This window comes from Ochotona curzoniae, unplaced genomic scaffold (assembly GCF_017591425.1).
Source record: "Ochotona curzoniae isolate NIBS_2020 unplaced genomic scaffold, NIBS_Ocur_1.0 contig_2692, whole genome shotgun sequence".
Classification (NCBI taxonomy): Eukaryota; Metazoa; Chordata; class Mammalia; order Lagomorpha; family Ochotonidae; genus Ochotona; species Ochotona curzoniae.
Genome location: NW_024465556.1, coordinates 22,100,255 through 22,114,886, shown reverse-complemented (window position 1 = coordinate 22,114,886; position 14,632 = coordinate 22,100,255). Strand labels below are relative to the sequence as shown.

The 14,632-nt window shown below is 53.2% G+C and overlaps 1 protein-coding gene across 1 annotated transcript in view; it reads left to right on the top strand.

The window, feature by feature from the left end:
• The window catches only part of ZCCHC24 (zinc finger CCHC-type containing 24), a 49,980-nt gene extending 39,444 nt beyond the window's left edge, over positions 1-10,536 (top strand). Inside the window, exons 3-4 of the mRNA XM_040976031.1 lie at positions 5,723-5,887; positions 10,401-10,536. Coding sequence (XP_040831965.1) covers positions 5,723-5,887; positions 10,401-10,514 — 279 coding nt within the window. The 3' untranslated portion in view covers positions 10,515-10,536. The remainder of the gene's footprint in view (positions 1-5,722; positions 5,888-10,400) is intronic.
• Positions 10,537-14,632: the final 4,096 nt, after the last annotated feature.

Below are 14,632 nucleotides of genomic sequence, written 5' to 3'. Positions count from 1 at the left end.
GTGCTGGAGGCCGAGGCCCCCTGGGCCTCCTCGGATGCGTGATAGATAAGTAGGGACCTGGCCACGCCACCCCTCGCCTCTGCTGCTTTGCTGAAGCCAGTCTAAAGGCCACCTTAAGCCCCACTCTGGGAAGGAACGGGGCAGGCTGCAGGCTGTCTCTTCTTCACCTGCTGCTTTTGGCTCCAGCTGGGTGCACGGTGGGACCAGTTTGCTCTTCCCCACCAAGGGCGGCACAATGGGGTTGTCAGGCACACGATGACAGCAGCCCATCCCACCCTTCATTCTGGACATGGGGACATGCCAAGAAAAGGGCAGGGGCAGGAGAAAGAGGTCCATGTCAGCAGCCCCTTCCTGTCTGTCCCCTCCCCCGTTTGGCAGGTGCCCTCCTTCCTGTCAAACTTTCTCTCCATCACGGTTGAGAAAGTGGCCTGAGTCAGATGCCTGGCTTCCCATCTGGATCCTCCCATTTCCTGGCAGTGTAGCCTTGGGCATGCTACGTGGCCATATCGTGCCTCAGGGTTCTCATCTGACATATGGACCCAGTCTTGGTTAGACCTGTAGGGCCTGGTCCCAACAAGACTTACAGCTAGAACATCAGCTGCTTCTCCAGCCTACCTGCCCTCCTGGGGAGGCACAGTTGGCAAACCTGAACGTGGGGAAAGCCCACAGGTGTAACAGGACCCAGGAGCAGAGGCCGTGCTCCTTAGGGCTGAATCTGACCTGAATGCACTGAGAGGGCACAGCCCTCAGCTGCCCTCCTGGGTTCAATGTCCTCCTGAAATTAGCAAAGACCATAGGGTCTTCTGTATGTAGGAGACTCCTGTCCCATAAACCTGGGGAAGCAGGTGGGATAGAGGGAGTAAAGGAGATGGTGGCAAGTAAAATTTTTTTTAATATGTATTTATTTTTTATTGGAAAGGAAGATTTACAGAAAGAGAAACAGAGAGAAAGGTCCTCCATCCACAGTTTCACTCCCTAAATGGCCACAACAGCCAGAGCTGAGTCAATCCAACGCCAGAAGCCAGGAGCTTCTTCCAGGTCTCCCATGGGGGTGCAGATCCCCAAGGTTTTGGGCCATCCCCTACTGCTTTCCCATGCCACAAGGAGGGAATTGGAATGGAAGTGGAGCATCCCGGACACGAACCAGTGCCCATATGGGATCCCGGCACATGCAACATGAGCACTTTAGTCACTGAGCCATTGCGCCAGGTCCAACAAGTGAATTCTTAGCTTGAAAACCATGAGACCAGCCCAGGCCCAACACCCTGCGGGCACCCAAGGGAGGCGGTGGCAGAGCCATCATATTCATTCCATGCAGGCTCTCACCTTGAAAAAGCACAGGGCACCCCCTAGTGGGCAGGAGGGGCCTGCGGAAGTAGCCTGACAATCATCCTCTTCATTCCGTCCTCTCATTTTTTTTTTGAAATTTATACCTTTTTTCCTTTTTAATCTAAAAGGCAATTACAGAAAGAAGGAGAGACAGAGAGGTCTTCTGCCCAATGGTTCACTCCCCAGAAGACTGCAACAGCCAGAGCTGAGGCAAGCACAGCCAGGAACCATGGAACTTCTGCGTATCTCCCACGTGGGTACAGGGCCCCAAGCACTTGAGCAAATCTGCTGCTGTTTTGACAGGTGCGCCTCTGTGAGCACAGACAACATGGCTGGCACCAAATCGTTACAGGATGTGACGCAGGCTGGCCCCAGGCCAGTGGCCCTTCTGGCCACTCTGCCTGTTGACCACTGACCCCAGGCTGGATGGGGCAGGATTCGCAGTCTTATAGAATTCCCTGCTGGGGTGGGGCAGGGTGGGCTGAGGGGCTGGTATCTCTCTTGCCCAGTGCTGGCTTCAGCCTCCTGAAACAGACGCACTGGGGGTGACAGCGGACATGCACCCAGAAAGCCTTTCACACACATGGAGGCTCTTTGACAAGTCCTGTCCCTTCCTGCACCTTAGTCTTACTGTCTGTGAAACGGAGTGCTGCTGTTTCCCACTGTGCAGGGTTCTGGTCAGACTTGAAGAGGGACCAGCTCGGCCTCAGAGCCTAGCACAAGAACGCCACTCCTCTTCATTTTCTCCTGCTAGCCATGTCTCCAGGGCTATTGTGGCCTTCCTTTTGTTTTTCTAGGTCCTTCCTTGAGAGTTTCATAAAGCAACAACCATCAGCCTTTGTCACCTTCCAAAGCCAGGGGTAGAGAGCCCGACACCAGGCTTCCCTTCCTGTTTTCTAGCATCTTCTTCCTTGTGCCATGGGCCTCAGCCCATACCTCTGGGTCACCCTGGATCCCTTGACTGGTCTCAGGAAGGTGCTGCTTACTGGCCGCTGAGCACCAACTCTGTGGGAGGCCCTGAGCCAGGAGCTTCATGTGCGTGCACACACACACACACACACACACACACACACACACACACACACACACGCATCATAGCCAGGGCTGGCAGCTGTGTCATTAGCAAGCTGCAGAAATACTGAGCAACTGGCCCCAGGTCCCACAGATAGGCTGGGAGGCTGGCCTCTGGGACATGCACCACAGTGTCCGAGCTGGATTTTCCCACAGGAGGCCGGGTATCCCATCACTGGGCCCCGATGGGCTGCTGCAGGGCGGCCACCCCTCTAACCGCACCTGGAGCCATGTTTCCTGGCCCAGCCCTCATGCTTCTCCTTTATCCTGGCTCTTGGCCTATGCTCTGTCTCCTTTTTCTGCCTGAATCTTCTTCCTGGTCATTGCTGAAGGGGAGACCAGTGGGAAATGATTTTGCAGTCTGTGTCCAGGGCTGACTTGACCCCTCCCTCTGACACTTTGACCTTTGCCCTTTGCCCTGGCTATGGAAACTCAGATAGTGCATGTGCACTGAACCTGTGCAGCCTTTTTTCTTGCCATCGTTCCTCTGACAAGCAGGCTGGCATAGCTTCAGCATTGTGGTAGCTCTCTGACCCCAGGACCTGCAGACTCAGACCTCAGAGTGGGCCTGGCTGGCAACAGACCCCATATTCCCTCCACTCCAGTTACCGTGTGTCTGGTTCCTCCCATCCCTGTATAAACCCTTGTGATGGGGTTGAAGTAAAGCCCTCTGGAGGCAGGAATGTGGCAGAGTGAGCCCAGCATGAACTTTTCTTAGGAATGGCAAGAGAAGGGAGGCTGAGGCACCAGGTTGGGCAGGGGAGCCCCCACTAGCCTGAGACCTACAGCGACTTCAGACAAAATCACCCCTCTGCTACAAACTGGTTGCACCCTCCATGTCCTCCTTGGCATAACTAGCTTCCCTCTGACAGTTGGACAGTGTCTTCCAAGCCAGCTCAAAGATCAGAGTGGTGCTATTGTCACTTTGTAAGTTGAGATTTGTGCCCTCCATCCCTTCCTTCCCTTTGCGACTTTTGCCCAAGATTCTGGTAAGGGCAAAAAAGGGAAGAATCGGTTTTTTGTGGGTGTCGCTGCACTGCCCCATGCACACTAGTCAAGACTGAGGGCGCCTGGTGGGGAGGGGGAGCAGGGTTCAGCTCCTGGATTTGGAGGTCTCAGCCCACCTAAGTCCACAACAGCCTTACCCTCTGTGGTGATTGCCTTTGCCAACCTGCTCAAGATCACAGCCCAAAACTAGAAGCTAGTAGCCCAAACTCTGCGGCTGACACGCAGCCTTCTGCCCCATGTACCCCACAGCTGTGGGCTCCACCCACCAAGGAATAAAAGCACAAAAATTGCATCTGTTGTTCCAACAAGGCAGGGTGGCCACTGTTGGCATAGCATCAACACTGTATTCGGTGTTACAAATAAGCTAAGGATGATTTGAAGTCTATGGGAGGAAGTGCTCGTGCAATGCTGATGTCTGTTTTGAGCAAGTGTGCATTTCCGTATCCTGGGGACTCCGAGAGCACTCCTCCTCTGGATATCATCGATGAGTGCTCCTCTGGGGAAAGTGTTACTGCAGAAACCAGCTGTGACACAGCCTGGGGCTTCTGAAACTCGGTGAGGTCCCCAAGTCTCTGTGCAAGGTGGGACTTGAGGGCTAGCAGGTGGATTCTAGCCCTAGGTGCCGGGTCAAGTAGTGAACGGCTGGTAGGCACAGAGAAGATGAGGAAGATGTGTATGCAATTGGCCTGGTGGACCAGCCACCCTGACCCTGGTCAGCAAGGCTTCTAGACCCATGTGCTCCCATGTATGTGTGAAGTCTCCCTTGTTCAGAAATGGATGTAATTAATATGGCTTATAAAAACACTCTGTAGTCCAAAATCTATTTACCCAATCTAAAGAATGGGTCTGTAGATCATGGCAGGTTCTCGTGGTGAGGTATTATTTGGCAACAGAAAGGGATGAAGTACTGTATGTGCTGTGACAGAGTTGAGCTTTGGAAACCTCCCACTCAGTGAAAGGAGTCATACACAGAAGGGAAAACATGGCCATGGCTCATTTATATCTCAGGAGGGAAATTAAGATGGACTGTATGCTAGTGGTTGCCTAGGGCTGGGTGGGATATGAGATATTTAGGAGGAGATACGGAAGAACTATTATGGGGTGGAGGGCTATTTATGAAAGTGACAAATACTTTGAAAAATGAGACTGTGGTGATGATGGTACAACATGGACCATGCAGTGAAACCAGTCAGGTGCCCATTTTAAATGGGTGCAGTGCAGGATCTGTGAATCAAATTGTTTCTAAAAACTGTGTGCAGGAGATGCTCCTATATGAGGTGTAGCTACAAATTAGCAAGAAAATATAAACTCGCAGGAAAAACAAATCAGAAAACAGTTCATGCAGTGAACACAGACGGTTGTGGTATGCGCAGGGAGACTGCGCCTGGCTCATGGTGACCGACATCCCAGCCAAGAGCCACCACTGTGCCAGGATGTTCTCCCTGTCGGTGTGGCAGTAAGGAAGCTCTGTCGCTGGGTGATGTACTATGCTGCCCTGCTCACCTGCAGCGTGGGAGGGCTCTGACAATTTGGTGTTTTCGTCACAAGTGAGCAGTGCGTATGCTCACTGGCCCAGCTTCTAGAAATGTATCCTGGGAAATACCCACACATGTACAACATACACACAGTCGTCGTAACCTTGCTGGGAATAACAAAAGAATGAAAACTACTAGATGTTTAGAAAGAGTGATGTATTGTGGCGTCACTGTGAACCTGACCTTGTATGGTGGACTGGCCTACAGCACGGTGTGACAGCTCTGCTTGTCCTGGATGGGGGATTCCAAGATCTATTAGATTAGAAAGGAAAAAAGGAAGCTAGAACAAGACCTCCAACTTGTTTCCATTCATGTATGTGTGCATAAGTGTACTTGTGAAGGTCAAGTTCTTCCTCAGGGTGGTCTCAGAGAGAGAAAGTTGGCCTCCAGGTAAGGGAGCGTGAGGCCATAGCAGGGACAAGGGGGAGTTCATTCTCAGTGTACACCAATTTCTGTGCCCGCGTGGTTTCTTCTGTAACTGTTTCAACAGCAGCACCCGAGGAGCCATAAGCAGCTACATGCAGGTCCACACTGCCTCCAGCTGCCCCTTCATGACATCTGTCTTAAGAAGGCACCCCAGGCAGACCTCCCAGCCATGGATTCCATGTCTGCTCAAACAGGGGAAGGAGTAGCATGGGGGAGTGTGTCCAGAAGGTGCCACATGGAGGCAGACTGGGGACTTGAAGGCTGACAGCAGAGGCTGTGGGGGGACCCCAGGAGGGCATCTCCCTGGCCTCCTACATCCTGTCCCCTGTATCTGCTTCCCTCTTGTCCCACAGGCACGCCCCAAAGGTGAGGGCCTGACACCATACCAGGGCAAAAAGCGCTGCTTCGGTGAGTACAAGTGCCCCAAGTGCAAGAGAAAATGGATGAGCGGCAATTCATGGGCCAACATGGGGCAGGAGTGCATCAAGTGCCACATCAACGTGTACCCACACAAGCAGGTAAGCGGGCAGGTGGCCGAGTTCCCCCAATAACTCCCCAGAGGGTGGCTCTTCCCCTGCTTGGGCGACCCTCCCTGTTTATTTGTTCCTTGCTTACTCCAATTTGGTCTTCACTTGTGTCATCCGAGATAGGGTGAAGGAGAGGGGAGCCCGTGGCCTCACCTCCATCCTGCCAGGCTCAGCCCAAGCACAGCCTCCCTGTCCCCAGCATTCCCCGGCATCTTGCCAGCACACATGGCTATTCTTCCTCCCCTCCCTGTCATCTCACCAGCATTCACCGAACACCTACTGTGGGCAGAAGGGCACTGAGGCACCTGGCAGAGGTGGGACATACATGGGTCACCAGAGCAGCCTACTTCAAGGGATCACCTATGCCCAGTGCCCAGACTCTCCTTGCAGATTCTCAGAATTTTTCTTCCTGCAGAGAGGCCATGACAGAAGGGGGTACTGAGGCGGGGTGAGGTGTGCCCCCTCCCATCTTCCCAGCAGTCAGGAGCCTTTGAAGAGCTGATGGGAGGGGAATGCTCAGGACCTCTCCTACTGGGGGTGGGAGAGGGCTGGAGTGATCCCGCCACTAGTCTGACCCAGGCTGTCCTCCCTCACCCCGGATACAACCCTCACATCTGTTTCCTGTCAGGTTCCAGCTGGGGCAGCTCCCGGCTGTAGGCCCTGCAGACCCCTCCAGAAGAAAACACTGCAGGGTGTGGGGGTGGTCCCAGCTGCTGAGAGGTGGGGAATCCTCCTGATCGTTTACCCCCCAGGTGCCGCCTCGCCCAATGGTCCTCAGAGGAGTGGTGTTAATAAGGCCATGGACCTAGCTCGGATGAGAGCAAGACCCTGCCCACTAGGGCTCCTGGTCCCTCTGCCCCACATCGTGACAGTGATGGCACATGAGGGCAATACTGCCCTGTGTTTCCAGGGCCTTTCCTGCAGTGGTCATTAATCTCATCATCCTACGGGCATTGCCTTCGTTTCTCTTCCCAGCAAACTTATCCAGCCAGCTCGCTTATGAACCCCGTTTTATGGAGGAGAAAGTTGAGCCAAAGAGATTAAGTGGCTTGCTGAAGCTTACACAGCAATGACCAAGTCTTGTAGAATTCCTTATGGTGATAAAGATGGATTGATTTACTTGAAAGGCAGCATGAGAAAAAGAGAGAGAGACAGAGACAGAGAGAGAGATTGAGGAATCATCTGTCATTTGGTTCACATCCCAAATGGCCACTATGGCCAGGGCTGGGCCAGGCTGAAGGCAGGAGCATGGAACAGCATCCAGGTCTCCCACGTGGGTGCAGGGCCCCAATCACTTGGACTGTCTTCTGCTGCTGTCCCAGGTGTATTAGGAGGGAGCTGGATGGGAAGTGGAGCAGCTGGGACTTGAACCAGTGTTCTGATATGAAATGTTGGTGCTGCAGCACATGACTCAGCCAGCTGCATCACAACAGCAGCCTCTCATTATGGTTCTAAAGTACTTCAAGATAATCATCTCATTTGTTTCTCTATCAAAAACAGATACAAACCCTAGGAAATGGATGAACCTAAATGAATATTCCTAATATTCTTAAGTGAATATTAATTTTTAAAAATGATTTATGTTTTATTTGAGAGGCAGAGTTGCAAAGAAAGAGAAACAGAGAGATCTTCCGTCTACTAGTCCATTCAAATAGCTGAAACAGTCAGAGCTGGGCTGATCTGAAACAGGGAGCCAGGAGCCTCTTCCAGGTCTCCCACGCAGATGCTGAGTCCCACGAGCTTGCCCCATCCTGCACTGCTCTCCCAGGCCATTAGCAGAGAGGTGGATGTCAAGTAGAGCAGCTGAGACTCAAACCAGCACCCTTATGTGAGATGTTGGCATGGCAGACGTCAGCTTAACTCACTGCACCACCATCCTGGCCCCCAGAACAATCTTCAAGACAAACCAGAGACAGCCTCCACCACGGAGCCTACTGACTTTTGTCAGCTCCTAGGATGAAGGTCCAGGGGATGGACACTGAGGCTGGCCATGTGCAGCCCACCAGGGACTCATGACTTCCTAAGGGAGAAAACTATACCAGTACAGGAAGGCACCTCCACAAACACAGGGAGCAGTGCTGGAGGAGGGTGAGTGCTGCCCACGGCTCAGGAGCCAGGGATCTGAGCATGCCAGATCTGAGATGGAGTGTAGAGTGGGAGTGAGAGCCACCATCAGGGCCCCCACAGCATGGAGGTGGAAGGCAGCTGGAGAACACATACACACACTCGAGATCTTTAATGGAGTCTCAGTTTCTTCTGGAAAGCCACTTCACAGAGGGGGCCCTGAGCAGCAGGGCTGGATGGAATGGTGGAAGGCACTAGAAGCCAGGCTTGGCCTTGGTCTGATAGAGGGGAGCCTCACAAAGGAGCCGTGAGGCCCCTGCATGGCTGGGATGTCTGGGATGAGAGTCCCAGGAGCTGAGTGCACCCCATTCCCCAGTCAGAAGGTCTCTCTTAGGATGCAGACAGGAAGCTCCTCAGCTCCATGGCTACTGCAGGTGCCGGGGGCGTCTGGGAAAGCAGGGATATGACCTTCCTAGGCCCTGTCACCTTGAAATACCTCCTTCGACTTTTACCCTGTGCCAGCCAGCGTCCCCTCCTCTTAAGAACAAATATGCACAACTTCCATAGGTAATGCTTTCTCACACTTTCTGAGAATAACCTCAACATCCCCTTCATAGATGGTGAGGTGGAGGTTCAGAGGAGTCAGGAGGCCAGTCCCAGGTCACACAGCTCTGTAGCAGGCAGAGCTGGCCTGGAAGCCTAGGTCTGAGAAGTGAGGTCAAACTCTCTCTCCTCCCCATGGCCTGTGTGAAGTCTGGACAGAGAAGCTAGCCATCTGAATGCCCCTTGAGACAACCCTCCACCATTTTAAGATTCGTTTGTTTGAAAGGCAGATTGACAGAGAGAAGGAAAAAGATCTTCCATCTGCTGGCTCACTCCTCCAGATGGCCACAATGGCCAGGGTTGGCTGAGGCCAAGGCCAGAAGCCCAGAACCCCGTCTGGGACTCCCATGTGAATGTCAGGGACCCAAGCACGTGGACCACCTGCTATTGCTTTCCTGGGTGCATTAGCAGGGAGCTGGGTGCAAAGTACAGCAGCCAGGACTCAAACCAGTGCCCTTACAGGATGCCAGAATTGCCAAGTGACAGCTTAACATACTGCACCACAGCAGTGGCCCTGGTACCCCACCTTTCCCACATCTTTCCTCTGGGAGCACAAGCCCAGATGCTCAGCCATGGGCTTTATGATGCTGTGATCAGATCCCCTCCATGCTCACCATCACCCCTCTAGGTACCAGTGCCTCTGAGAGGCTCACAGTCCAGCCAAGTGGCAACCATTCCTCAGCCCTCTGTGGGTCACAGTCACTGGCACAAGTTCCCGTGTCCCACGGCTCCCTCACCAGTGCCCTTGCTCTCTGCCACATGGGGGTGGGGCTATTGTTGGAGAGCAAAGTATTGCTCTGCCCCAGCCAAAAGACCCCTTACTCCAGAGGGGCTCACAGGGGCTTGTGTGCATGTTCTAGGAAACACGGCTTTCTTGGTGTTGGAGATCCCAGAAAGGAAGGGCAGAAGAGGGGGCAGGGGACAGACTGAAATTGGTCCACATCCAACACCACCCCATTCACAAACATTAAAACCCTGCCAGTGAAGCACTGTGAACAGTCCATTTCCCAGGAGTGGACAGTAAGACTCCCTGAGTCACGTGGCGAGCAAGTGGCCAGTCACCTGGGCTACCTCCATGTTCCCATTAAGAAACACCAAAGTTGGGCCCAGTGCGGTAGTCTAGTGGCTAAATCCTTGACTTGTATGCACCAGGATCCCATATAGCACTGGTTTGTGTCCTGGATGCTCCACTCCCCTTCCAGTTCCCTGTGGTCTGGGAAAGCAGTAGAGGATGGCCCAAAGCCTTGGGACCCGGAAGAAGCTCCTGGCTCCTGGCTTCGGATCAGCTCAGCTCAGTTCCAGCTGTTGCGGCCACTTGAGGAGTGAACCAACAGATGGAAGATCTTTCTCTCTGTCTCTCCTTCTCTCTGTAAATCTGCCTTTCAATAAAAAATAAATAAATCTTTTAAAAAAGAAAACAGTGAGGTCCTGTTGGTGCAATGACTCACTGAGCAGGGCCAGGCCCCGGATGTGGGCTGGATGCATTTGGCTGCACCTGTGGAGTGAAGGTTGTGAACAGCCTACCATGGCTCCCAAGGCAGCCTGAGTTGGCATGGCTGCAACTGGGAGCTCCAGGAAGGGGTGCTGGGTGCTGGATTTTTGTGAGCTTCAGGTCATGGGGAGAGCCAAATGTTGCGTGCCCCCAAGCTTCTGGAGGTAAAACCATGGCACCCAGGGCCTCAGCCCTGGAGACAGACCACAGGCAGGAGGCAGGAAGAGCGCCCTGGGACCTTGGCAGAGTGGTTTCTGGCTACAGATCCTCTCTGCCTCACTCTTTCTCTCCCTTTCTCTCTCTCTCCCCTGCCTCCTTGGGCCCCCGTCCTCCTGCTCTGTACAGAGACCCCTAGAGAAGCCAGACGGCCTGGACGTGTCAGACCAGAGCAAGGAGCACCCACAGCACCTGTGCGAGAAGTGCAAGGTCCTGGGCTACTACTGCCGCCGTGTGCAGTGACCGCCGCCCACCTGCCCAGTGGCCTACCCACAGCCATCCTCCTGCCAGCCCGAAAAGACAGCCCCCTGCTGCGTGTACCCTGGGTCTGGGGGCTCCTGATCCTTGTTCTGTGTGTTGACAGTGTTGCTGACCTTGTGGCCCCATGGGGGTGGGAGGAGGGTACCTCCGGGGCTCCATTTGGGTATGGGGGGGGGCACAGGAGTCAGTGCCCAGTTTTGGGGGTTCCTTCCTCCCCTTAGACTTCTCTGAGATCCCCTTTGGGGTGTCAGCCTTGCATTGGCCACAAGTGCACTAAATTTACTGTGAATCCCAGAATCTTGCAGGTCACCCAGCCTTGCCTCCTTGCCCTAGTGCTGTCAGCAAGCGCAATGGACAGAAACCTGTTCCTGTTGTAGGTGCAGCTGCCACCAGGCAGTGGCTCCTTTTTGGCCCTGCCCACAGGAGGGCCCAGACCACGCCCACCTCTGATGTCACTGGCAGTGCACTGGTGAGCTGCACACCCACCCCCCACAGACCCAGAGAGGCCAAGGTCAGGAGCATGGAAACCCTAGGTCCTGGGCTGTATCCCATCTTGCCCCCTCCTCCTGCCCCTTCTGTCAGGCCCCTCCTCTCCCATGGGATGCACAGGCCTTGATGCAGGTGGTGATCCCAGCCAGGAAGCCACCTGGACAGGGAGGACACTGGCCTGGCTCTGTCAGCTTGGACCAGGGCTTCTGGCCTTGGAACCTAGTTTTAGTGAGAGGCACTGGGAGAGTCTGGAGGCCAGAGGAGTGTCATCTCTCCAAGAATAAAGAACTCCATTTGGAGAGTGGCACCAGGGACAGGCAGAGGTTAGGGGGAAGGAATGAAGAGCCTGCACCCCTCCCCATCTTCCCCTGATCCCTCCTGCTCCCTACCCTGCCCTGCCCTGGAGCACCCTGCCTTGCCCTGGGTGCCATTACCACCACTACTCACCTGGGCCTCCCCAGTCCCTGCATGCACAGCCCAGAGGTAAGCTGCAGAACTTTGCATTTGGAAGAAGGGGGCGATGACTGCAGGCAGGACCCCCACCTCACCTCCCACCCCCAGCAAGAAGTGCCATCTTCTGTCTCTTCCAAGGGAGTGCTGGCAGGAACTGGCCAGCACGGCTGGGCCCCTTGACTTTGTCCCGACATTGTGCCTCTATGGGAAAGGGAAGAAAAAAAAAAAAAAAAGCAGACCACAAAACGGGCATGAGATTCAATGTTTACCAAGGCCGATGGATGCCTGCCTGGTACTCGGCGGCCTTTTGTTTTCAAATGAAAATGCTTTGTGCAGTAGAGGAGTTAGAGTGAAGCGTGAAGCAGAGGTCTCGAGTGTAAGTGAGGACGTGGGGTGAGTGTCCCAGCAGCACCCCACCCCACCCCGGGGCAGGAAAGGGGGTGGGGAATTGGGGAAGGGCAAGCCCTCCAGCTGGGTTCCAGCCACCCCTGGGCACTGCCCTGGCTCTTCTGCTCCCTGGACAGCAGCTCCGGGTCCGTCAGGGTGAGCTGGGGCAGCTCTGGGCCAAGGCTTCTGCACCCCGGGAAGGAGCTGTCGCTGTCAGTCATCCCACAGGAAACAGTAGCAGACCCTGTAAACAGAGGGTGAACACAAACGCCTGAACCAACAAAACCAGCCAAGGGGCCCTGGCCCGGGGCTACATGCACCTGCTACATAGGCAGAAGAGAACCCAGGCTGCACAGGCCACAAGAGATCGGCTAGAGCAGTGGGCTTGTCCAGCTGGCACCCACTTGTCAGCTTGGACCAGGTCCTTCTGGCCTTGGGGTCCTATCATCTGCACAGCGCTGTCACCCCGGGGGGGGGGCGTGGTCGTCCTCTAGCCGATAGCAGCCTCCAGGCTCACTATCCCTTGCCTCATGCTAGGTAAATCTGGGGGCTGTGTGGGACAGCAAGAGCCACCCCTGCCTGGGCTAGGTACTGTGAGAGTTAAGTGCTCAGAGGCTGGGAGGGCCCATGGATGAGAACGTGTGTGGTTTTAGGATGTTCCGAAGGGACAATCGCTGGCTGTTACAGATCTAGCGATCTAGTGGGAAGAGAATGTTGTTTACCCCATATGAAGTATTTGATAGCTCGACTTGTGAATTTGTATTTATTTTGAGTTATACTTGACACAGAATTCCTTTTTTTAAAAAAAGTACTATGTGTGTATTTTGAAAAAAAAATTCATAGATGTGAAAATTTCTGCATGATGACCGGTATTTCTTACAAAACTGAATTTGGTAGCTTTCCCCCCCCAAAAAAATGTTCACAGTGATTTTGCTTTGTCTGTATATATTTGATGAGGGTATTTTTAAAAAAGAAAAAGAAAAAAAGAAAAATAGAATTGCCTGACTTTTGATGTTGAAGAAACAAAAAGAGGCATTTTCAAAACTTTGAATCCCAGAAGGGCCATAGAATATCAAAGATTCCTGGAAGTCTTTTTACAAACCTCTGGTTGAGTTGTGAGGAAATATTTATGGTGAGAAAACTGCTCTTTTTCCTGTTACTGTTTTTTTTTTTTAACTATGCTTTGGTCTGTAAAAAGTCTGCAACTGAACTACATGAAGAAGGAAATATTGTCTACATAGAATATTATATGAGGTTGGTACATAATTCTGATGAGAAAAAAAGTCTTTGGAATTCTTAAAGTCATGTTGTTATTATCCTGTGTTGCCTTGGATGAAAATATCAGTATTAAGTAGCCAGCATATTCTTCAAGTATTTAGAAGTATTAATATGTTCTTGTCCTGTATTTATACATATGTGTATTTTTGGAAAGTATTGCCTTTTTCTTTTGAAGGGACACTAGGTGTTAGATAACACAGTGGAAAAGGGACTGGTGACCTGTTTGTGCCTCTTCTGGTTTTGGATAACCAACACAACCTTGTAATCCCTTGCACGTACTTACTTTGTAATTGCTGTTTTATGACTTCTGTGGGGCGGGCAGAGAGGGAGCAAGGGAAGCAGAAATGTGTGACCGTTTGCCCCTTTGTGGCCTGCCAGCCCCCTCAGTTTGACTTGTGTTGTGGGGCGCTCGCAGGCAGCAAGGGTCAAAGAGAAAAGGGGGGGCAGGAGGCAGGCTCGTCCTTACCCTCTCTGAACCAAGCCTGGGCTCTTTGAACTTAGATTTGTCCATGAGCCCTGACACCTGTGTCTAACCGACTTGAATTGACTCTAACGACTATTTAATCCAACCTCACTACATCATAGCCCAGTGCCACAACTAACTCTGCAGCTTGGGGGTGTTCCAGCCATCGGCAAGGGGAGCAAGTGGACCGGTGGCACGGGATTCATCGCTCCAGACGGCCGTATGGCCAGCTGGCCTTCCCCATTTCCGTGCGATGACTCTGTCCGTGTTTGTGTCTATTAATACGTGTGTGTCCAGCTCAGAAGACAAACATAGCCCATGGGCGCAGCTGGGAGGCTGCCCCTGGGATGGCATTCCGTCGTGTGCCTTATTCCTGGAAAATCTGTATACAGCTTTTCCTATAGACACTAGCCTTTTCATGTTGTATTAAACGGACTTTGAAAAACAAACTGGGTTCTTGTGTGTCCTTGGTCAAACAGAGAAAGTGGTCATTCGCATGACAGCGGGGGAGGCAGGGACTGCAGCTGCCCTGTGGCTCTCCCAGTCTGGATCACTGTGTCCTGTCCCCCACCAGCCCTCCCAGCCCCTCTCTGCCCACGAGGGAACTCCCTCCGCAGGGGCGGAGGGGGCAGGTGAGCCACTCTCCAGATTGGGCCCCAGCCTGGGTGAGACTGTCAGCAGATTAGGTCATGTGTTAGCTTGGCTGTGGGACTCCATATATAGGCGCGAATCCACAGCCCTGGGTTCCCACCCTGTGCTTGCACGTGCCCCTCTGGCCCAGCCCTGCATCTGGGACCCAGGTACTTGGCATGATACTGAATAAATAGTATCCAAGGGAGGGGCATCAGGGAGCCCCTCTCCTGTCACCAGCAGACACTCAACCCAGAAGCTCCCCAGTATTCATCACGGGCCCCAGCCCAGAGACTGGGAAATGGGTCTGGGGTATCCTCTGGTTTTTAAAGCCCACCCCCGAGCCCAACCTGAGGTTAAGAAGTGTTGGTTGTTGAGGTGATTCCTAAGGTGCATGATG